Below are 10,053 nucleotides of genomic sequence, written 5' to 3'. Positions count from 1 at the left end.
GCCCAATAATGCGTAATTTGATTTGATAAACACGTTTAGATTGAATGGTAATTTATAATCAGTCACAAGAACGTCGAATCTGAATCACTTGAAAAAAACACGGGGGTGCTTAACTTTTTTCCAGGTGTATAATTTTAACACACAAAATGTTAAAGTTATTCAGTTAATAAAAAAAGAGACTTGTTTCCTGGAAAATTTAAAGCTGAAGAGCAGTTGTTTGATAAAAATGGAGAATTCTTTACTATTTGTGTGATACTGACACCTTCTGGTGTACTTTGAATACGAAAAGATACTGAGATTCCTTAGAGAGATGAACTCAATAAAATACACTTGTTTCAAATAAATGTTAAGTTAATAACAAATTAGAGCGGTTCTGCTGTTTGCATCTTTTTTGTTTTTCTGCCCTTTTACAGTATTATGGATGTGAATAATCTAAGATCTAATGTTTACCACAATCAAACTATATGCTATATGAGTCGTGATGTATCATACTTGGAGAGCTTATATTACAGTAGCACTTCTCGTTTTGTTATAAAACAGGGGCTGAAAAAATATACATGCATACATATCTTTCACGAACAGATTCGTAGCTTGAGATATGACTTAACAGTTAGATTGCAGTTGCTCTTGTCTTAGTCTCTAAACTTGTTTCTCAAAACAAACATTTCAAAATTAATAATTTCAGAATAATAATGGCCTTGAATAAGATAATGGTTTGCATATTTTACGGAGTTTTTTGTTGTTGTTGTTTGTTTGAAGAAATCCTTGTGATTTATCTTCTCCTAAGAGTTGTGTAGAGATTATTTTGAATTATTTTATGCATCACTATAAACTATATGCTGTATAAGTCTTGACTTATCATCCTTGGAGGACTTGCATTTTAGTAACAGTTCTCGTTTTGATGCCGCCCCCCCCCTCCTCAGTGGCTCAGCGGTAAGTCTGCGGACTTATAACGCTAAAAACTCGTGGTGAGCAGAGCACGGGTAGCCCATTAAGTAGCTTTGTACTTAACTACAAATAAACAAATGAAAATTGTTTTGATATAAAACAGGAGCTAAAGAAATACACACACACATATATATCTTTCTTTCACGAACAGAATCGCATTTTGAGATTAAACTTATCAGTTACATTGCAATTATTCTCATCTTAGTTTCTAAGTTTGTTTTTTAAAAACAATACTTCGAAACTCATCATTTCAAAATAATGATGGTTTGAATAATAAAATGGCATGAACATTTTGCAGATTTTTTTTGTTTATTTTGTTTGACGAAATCCTTGTGATTTATCTTTTCCTAGAAGTTATGTAGAGATTATTATAATTACTTGTTTGCATCACTACGTGTTGAGCTTCTTTTTTATTACAACATGGGGATTTTTGTTGTATGGAACTACTGAAAAGATTTTCACTTTTTGTCAGTTTCGTTTTGTTTAATAACATTCTAAATGCCGTATTTTGGTGTTCCAAAATATGAGCATCAAAATTGATGTGGTGCTCACGTAGAGGAGGAAAGATGGAATGATGAGTTATATTTATAGAATACAGAGTATCTTACAAAAATGTTATAAATATCATTATACAGATTTAACTTTTAAACATAAAAAGAAATACCCACTAAATATGATATTCCAATAATATATTGTTATCAATTTACCACTCGCTTCATATTTCGAGACAGTACAAAAAGTGACGTATAGAAACAGCTGATTTATTTAAGAAATTAGACGATTAAAAGAAAACGCCAAGTATTTGATCCATTATTATTACGTAAAAGAAAGTGATTAAAAGCAACTAATGAGGCTAGGTAACTTATAGTTTTCAGAATTGGAGTATTGATATGTAATGGGTTAATTGACGAGCTTTACATTAAGCAAATTGATCCTATGATACATTTTAACGTTTTGCAGGTACGAGGAAAACTACATAGTTTCCAAAGTTAAATAAATCCATATATCGATACTAATTAACTTGAGTGTTTATTGGTAAATAGTGCCTCCTTTGATCAATAATTTCTAATGATCTGGATATTACGGTTTTGTTAGCAGTTAGTTTCCAAAGTTAACTAAATCCATATATCGATACTAATTAATATGTGTGTTTAATCAAAGCATTGTTTATTGGTAAATAGTGCCTCCTTTGATCAATAATTTGTAATGATCTGTATATTACGGTTTTGTTAGCAGTTAGTTTCCAAAGTTAACTAAATCTATATATCGATACTAATTAATATGAGTGTTTAATCAAAGCATTGTTTATCGGTAAATAGTGCCTCCTTTGATCAATAATTTCTAATGATCTGAATATTACGGTTTTGTTAGCAGTTAGTTTCCAAAGTTAACTAAATCCATATATCGATACTAATTAATATGAGTGTTTAGTCAAAGCATTGTTTATTGGTAAATAGTTCCTCATTTGATCAATAATTTGTAATGATCTGTATATTACGGTTTTGTTAGCAGTTAGTTTCCAAAGTTAACTAAATCCATATATCGATACTAATTAATATGAGTGTTTAGTCAAAGCATTGTTTATTGGTAAATAGTGCCTCATTTGATCAATAATTTCTAATGATCTGTATATTACGGTTTTGTTAGCAGTTAGTTTCCAAAGTTAACTAAATCCATATATCGATACTAATTAATATGAGTGTTTAGTCAAAGCATTGTTTATTGGTAAATAGTGCCTCATTTGATCAATAATTTGTAATGATCTGATTATTACGGTTTTGTTAGCAGAAGATACATTTATGGGCGTGTTGGTTACATTTGTGGAAATTTAGTCAATGGGGTATCATAACCCAATTGATCAACTTAATCTCCAAAAAAACATAGTAGATTCTTTAGTCATTAGTAATTTTGTACAAAATAATTTTATTAAGAAAAATTACTTGGAGCGCATGGTAAAATAATCGTTCTTCGTTTCGTCTGAACGTCAAGTGTCTTACAAACTTATAAATGTTTAGACATTTCCGATACGAAACTTCTAAAACAGATAAATAAAATACAATAGAATATGGTTGTTTATAATATATGCTGGTGAGGACTTTTAACAGTTTTTTTTTGCTAATAATAAATGAGAGAAATATATGTGAAACGCGTGTTTAACCTTTTGCTTTAGCATATTTTTTCCGAGATAATTCTCAAGAAGAAAACGTCATCAGTAATCCTAGGCTAACTCAAAACAAAATGTGTTGCTTAAGAATTATTGAAAATATATGAGCTAAGTTATGGTAATAGTGAGCTTTCATCATCATGTAAAGTATCTAACAGTTGGGTGAAAATATATTAAAAACACTGACGGAATGACATTATTAGACGACTACCTTCATTTTTGCAAAGTATCAACTGTCATTTTCTATTTTTTTTTTTCTTTATTTAAAATTTTCAAAATAATTAAGATAAAATAGATTTTGATCACTGCTATATTATATTGAGGATCACAATTCATACATTACTGCATATACATGGGCAAAATTATTTCCTATATCTGATCAATAATTGTAATTAGTTTTAGAGAAACCAAAATAATTATGAAGTAGAAAACTGTATAGCGCAAAACACATCTATTTCTATAAACGTAAATATTTCTATTTATTGTAGCTTAAGGAACTGAAATTGATAAGCCTCACCTCGTGTGTGTGCCAAACTTTATATGAAGTGTAAGTCATCTTATGAAAATAATTAACTGGCATTATTATGTATTTTGAAGTGGCTTAATTGTAATTTATTATGACGCAACTAGTAAATGCATTTTATCCCGAAGGCAGCTAATTTTAGAAATATTATATAAAATGTATTAACATGAGGATAGGTATTTACCCACTGAATAATTTTGAATAAAGGCTTGTATTTAACAAGAGCTCGGATGCCAAATAAGTTGAATTAAATCTCCTTATCCTTTTTTTCAGATCAATGTGTACTACCTATGACACTTTATTCTTCTTCTTCTTTTGAAATTTAGTTTAACACTGGGTAAACAAAAATCATCAGAAAATTTCTATAAAAATATATTTAAGAAATTTTCACAAATATTTTTTGGTTGGAAGAGAGGGCCCGACATGGCCAAGTGGATAAGGTGCTTAGCTCGTAATATGAAGGTCGCGGGTTTCAATCTCAGTTCCACCAAACATGCTCGGTGTGAGTTGGCGGTGGGTGGTGATGACTAGCTGCCTTCCCTCTAGTCTTTCACTACTAAATTAGGAACGGCATGAAATTCAACAACAAACCTTTTTTTTCCATTTTGCAGAAAGATTAGTAAGCTATTTATTTCGATAGATAATATTAAATTAAAGATTTGACAATATTTATATAAAAGCAACGTACACTTTGACTAAGAAGCGGTTAGAAGTACATTCGTATCTGTTAGGTTTCTTGGCTACTAATAGTGATACGTCGACCACATTATTTTAAATATGTGAATAAAAATATACTCGAAAGTTAGGATCTAACCTAGATGTGAGAAAATTCTATCGCATCACATTATATTATATTATTATATATTGTAGTAGATATAAGTAAGAGTGCAACTTCTAAATAAGACAGATCGAAAAGAAACATTTGAAAAAACCAGAAACTTTATAATTGATGTACATGTTCACTCATGTAGAATACCAAAATGATTCTTAGATACTAACATTTTGAAATAAGTGGATGATCATTACGATATGAAATTATTTACTAAGAAAGTATTATTAACTTATGATAGAATAATATAAAACGAAGATAAATGTGATTACGATTACGTAAAATATGTATAGCAATTTGTATAATACAAAAATATCATCTCAAATATATATATCATCTCAGAATTATTTATAACCGAAATACTGATTTTTGTTAATATGTTTTAAATGCTTACTTATTTATTTTTTTATATAAATATCTATTAAAAGCATGATACTTTGGCTCTTTGTTCTTTAAGATTATTTTATGAAAAATCTCAATGAGTTGTTTAATTTGATTCACTACTGGCGCCACCTGTTGATTTCATAAAGAGTTATAAAATCAAATAGTTTTAGTGACTTCCTATTTTTGCTGGTCTTTTTAAAAACTGCGTCAAACAAGACAACTTTTATGTTCTTCGAGCATATATAGGGTTACTAAATCATATAAATAGCGATTTAATATGACCTGATAACCCCTTGTGGTTTTAGAACTTCTGAAACTTCTAGGTTATAAGGTCTTTGTAACTTTGATAAAACTACTAAATATTTTATTGTTCTCGGCGGTTTAATATTACTATTGTATAAAATGTGTTTCTAAAGACTCTAAATCAATAAAAGAACGAAATATATTACCTATAAATAATGTCAATGTAAAATTTATTACAAGCACAAATAATAAAGTACATACTAAAACTAAGAACTTGGAAAGTGTAAATTTTATTTCGCATCTAAAAACGTTAGAAATATTTCTGAAATAGTTTTAAAAATTAGCTTGATTATTTTACCTGACTTAAACTATTTCTTATTATTTAATCTTCATTTAATTTAGCTGAATCAATAACTGGCAACAATTCTAACATAAAGGTGAAATGCTAGTTTGATTGAAAAAATATATATTGTCTTATTATACTATGAAATGACATTGAATTCTAACCTCGAAGCTACTCTAGTAAATCACTTAAACGATACGTGTGGTAACGTAAGGTTTGTCTCTAATAATTGTCTTATTCTTTAAATGCTAAGTTTGTTAAATATTATAAGAATAGCAGATCCAAAATACTTCTGGAGTTATTAGAGTTTTAGTTTCGGACATGTTCTTACAAGTGGTTAGTAAGGTAAGTTTTCGTATGTCCCAGTTGTGGTATAAGAGCACAACTCTTTCCATAGGGGCGGATAACTAGTAAAACTAAAGATATTTTCGGTTTATTAAGCAAATTAAGTTTAAGACCTACGTTATTTTGTGAAGATAAAGAAAGGACTTCTTCTAGTTACAAAATAAAAAATTTAAGTCACAATGCATCCATTCTTTCCTGATGATATTTTTTTTCTGAGTTTTTAAAACAAATGCGATAACTTGTTTGTTCGAAGTTAGGCACAAACCTACACAATGAGCTATCTGTACTCTATCTACCACGGGTATCAAAACTCAGTTTCTAGCGTTGTAAGTCAGCAGACATATTACTGTGCCACTGGGGGTATGCAATAGCTTTCTTAAATTCCTCAATACATCATTAACAGACAACGGAAATAACAGAAGTGACCGAACGTCCTGAAAATCTTAAATACACAACAATAAGATCAAGAATTCTATTTTTAACATTTGTGAATTTTACGATCTACAGAACTGCTTGAAGCTCACTGTTTCTAAACTTTCCTGACGCTATACAAAATGTATGGTGTTTTAAACAACATTTACAAAACTAATACTAAGTTTTATAATTATATCAGATCAAACAATAAAATTATACTTAAGTGTATCTCATTCGAATGTAGTAAGGTACCATGAATTTATTTTTATTAATATTAACATATTTAATTTTAATATCATACAATCAGTTTGCTGACACAGTAAGAGGATGTGAAAGTTATTGTAATCTACAATCAGCATAATTCTCCAAATCATCAGTTTCAGGCAAATCCGTTACATTGTAACTTAGGTAAGATTTCTGCATAATACTTTAGGTCACATGTAATGTGGAACCTTTTACGTATTTGAATTAAAAATAGATATTACATAAAGATATTCTACATTAAATAGAATTAAAATAAGAGGGCAAAGTTTGAGTACTATTTTATAAAAACATTTCTAATGATAAAAGAGACAAAGTGTAATAGATGTTTAGTGATCCAAAAGGAAAGAACTGGAGCAGCTTAGCGATTAGTAAATCCAAGGTTTGATTCGCATTATGCTGCTGATCACGCTTCCCACTTTCAGCTGTGAAAATGTTATAATTATGATAGTCAATCTAGTTACTCGTTTAAATAGCAGCCATATAATAGATGATGTATGCAGCTTACTTTAAATAAACAAGTTAAGCAAGTTGGACATATTTCGTGAACGCTGATAACAAACAGGTAACTTTGCTTTATAAGTTTAGAGAGAAACTGTAAACACTTACACTATTTAAGGTGCACTTATGTCATGAAAAAGTTATATGATTAAACGTGTTGATTGTTTATTATTGGGAAAATGCACGATTACTTCAACTATGTGTTTATTTGTACAAAACATTATCATAGAATTCCTGATTTGCAACATACATTTGGCCAAATGCATGATAGACATGCATTTTACTTTGTGGAATTTTACTTTGTGTTACACTTTTATTGAATGAATATATTTAGTAACAAGCGAAAAACATTTCCTGCTATTGACCAAGCATAACCATGAATAAATAGCAGAATGAAAGTAAACAAAAGTATTATGATAGTTAACCTTAATTTATGTTGGTGTTTTTTCTGTTTTGCTGCTAATTTAAAATTATGTGCAATTAAGATGCCTCCACCCCCTAGTGGCACAGCGATATGTCTGCGGACTTACAACGCTAGAAACCGGGTTTCGATATCCGTGGTGGGGAGAGCACAGATAGCCCATTGTGTAGCTTTGTGCTTAATTTCAAACAAACAAAGCAATTAAGATAATAACCCATTTTTATATTTCTCAAAACAAAAATTGTTCATTCCAGTAGCTCAGCGGTAAGTCTGAAGGCTTACAACGCTAAAAACCAGGTTTCGATACCCATGATAGCATAGCACAGATAACCTTTTGTGTAGCTTTGTGCTTAATGACAAACGAACAAATATTATTATAAGAGTAATGATACGTAGTTGTCTGCTGTACATTTAAGACGCTAAGACTTCAGTTAATTCTATCTCCAAACATTCTTCCAAACAACTTAATAGCGTGCTGTTAAAATGTTTACCCTATAAGTTGTAGTCAAATATCAATTAAACCACTAAGAGTTTCTCATCACTTACGAAGATATAACACCACAATTCAGAGAACTGTTGGTTTGCCTCTTTCAGAATACTTAGTTATAAATTTCTACAACGCTGAGTGTATATTATGTTCAACATGTGAGAAATTTGGTTCTACTACTCTGTCATAGAAATATGCAATAAATAGGAAATGATTTAATGATTTAAGCAAATAGATTGACTATTCCGAAAGACATGACTTTGTGAAGTTTTTTTTTATTCAAAGATGGCGACTGATGAGTAATAAATAACACTTTCTTGTTTCATAGTATTCTTGATTCTTATTCCCACCACTATGGTAAAATAACTGTCATTCTCGAGTTGGTTACAAACCATTATAACATATTAACAATGTTCATACTTACCGCAAAACTACTGCTAACAATCTTTAGCTTATGAAGGATAAAGTAAGATTAAGTGATATTACATTTGTTAGATCTAAGAATGGTAGTTGATCTCTTATATCACTGTTGGCAAATGAGACAAGCATACTTGAATGTTGCTTAGAAACGTTGAAACATAGAACGAAACGTTAAATGCTGTGGTTTTATATTCATCTCAGCAAACTTTTCTTTAAGGAAGAATAGTTTCGTGGAAATTAATAATTTACTATTCTATAAGCATCAGAGGATATTCATGAAAGAAATGAGTTGTTATCCTTCTTTCTAATCAAAAGGTCCCAATTACAAAAACCTGATGGTAATCTTTACATTATTTTATTCATGGTAAAATAAACGAAGTAAAGAGTAAGAGCTGGCCTATAGCTGAATATTAATTTCATCATAAATAGTGTAATTAGGAGACAAAACTTCCTTTTCTTTTTTAACAAGATGTTTCTTAGTTTTGTTAAGTTGGTGATGAGATAAAGAATTATTCCAATTTGTAACTAGCTAATTAAACAACATCCTGAAAATTCTGTTGCTTGATTTCGTCCACAAACGTAAAACTTATTCATATTTAACTAAGCTTTTTAACATTATGTATGAAAATTCAGCAATAATACTATTAAAGTTTACTATAACAAACAATATTTGATAATATTTTAAAGAAGTTTTGGTATTTAATTTTTGTTTTATTCTATTTTCTTACGACCAGGAGGAACCATACTTGATGTATAGCAAACCAGAACCAGGCGAGCATCTGGAAGGAAATGATATCTTTGAAGGATATTGCAAAGATCTAGCTGACTTGATAGCCGAGAAGCTAAAGATAAATTATGTATTAAAGCTCGTTAATGACTCCAATTACGGAGGACAGGATCCTAACTCTCCAGCTGGCTGGAATGGAATGGTTGGAGAACTGATTCGATGGGTGTGGTATCTTAATATATCAGATATACTAAACTGCTGTATATCGTATTTTAGCACAATTACTTGTTCATATTCAGTTGAAAGTTATTAATAATGTGTTCTATTACCTTATCTTATTGATAAATATTAAAACATGCGTATATATATGTGTGTGCGTACAATTATTGCTATTGCACATACTTGTGACATTTCGTAGACTGTGTATCCCCAACGCCTTGAAGATTATACTTTGACAGAAAGCTCTCATTCTACATTTTCACTTTTTCTATGTTTTATTTCCATCGTTTTATTGGTTATACTTTGACAGATATCTCCTTTTTTTTTATAATATAAGTTTTACTTTTTCCAGAGCCAGGTGGTTAGGGAGCTTGACTCACAATCTGAGGGTCGCGGATTCTAATCCCCGTCCCACCAAACATGCCGTGGGGGCGTTATAATGTGACGGTCAATCCCACTATTCGTTGGTAAGAGAGTAGCCCAAGAGTTGGCGGTGGGTGGTGATGACTAGCTGCCTTCCCTCTAGTCTTACACTGCTAAATTAGGGATGGCTAGCGCAGATAGCTCTCGTGTAGCTTTGCGCGAAATTCAAAACAAACAAACAAAGAAAACGTTTTCAACAATGCAATTTGTACTTACGTTTTAATATTCTCTGTTCTTCATGCCCGGCATGGCCAGGTGGTTAGGGCGCTCGACTCGCAATCTGAGGGTCGCGGGTTCGAATCCCCGTCACACCAAACATGCTCGCCCTTTCAGCCGTGGGGACGTTATAATGTTACGGTCAATCCCACTATTCGTTGGTAAAAGAGTAACCCAAGAGTTGG

At 30.7% G+C, this 10,053-nt stretch overlaps 1 protein-coding gene across 2 annotated transcripts in view; it reads left to right on the top strand.

Moving 5' to 3' along the window:
* The window catches only part of LOC106458491 (glutamate receptor 1-like), a 162,552-nt gene that overhangs the window by 121,665 nt on the left and 30,834 nt on the right, over positions 1 to 10,053 (top strand). For both annotated transcript variants that reach the window (XM_022384719.1, XM_013918011.2), the window contains exon 9: positions 9,018 to 9,233. In XM_022384719.1, coding sequence (XP_022240427.1) covers positions 9,018 to 9,233 — 216 coding nt within the window. The remainder of the gene's footprint in view (positions 1 to 9,017; positions 9,234 to 10,053) is intronic.

The sequence above is a fragment of the Limulus polyphemus genome, unplaced genomic scaffold (assembly GCF_000517525.1).
Source record: "Limulus polyphemus unplaced genomic scaffold, Limulus_polyphemus-2.1.2 Scaffold473, whole genome shotgun sequence".
In the NCBI taxonomy this organism is placed as follows: domain Eukaryota; kingdom Metazoa; phylum Arthropoda; class Merostomata; order Xiphosura; family Limulidae; genus Limulus; species Limulus polyphemus.
The sequence above is the reverse complement of the archived record's forward strand: the minus strand, read 5'-3'. Positions and strand labels throughout refer to the sequence as shown.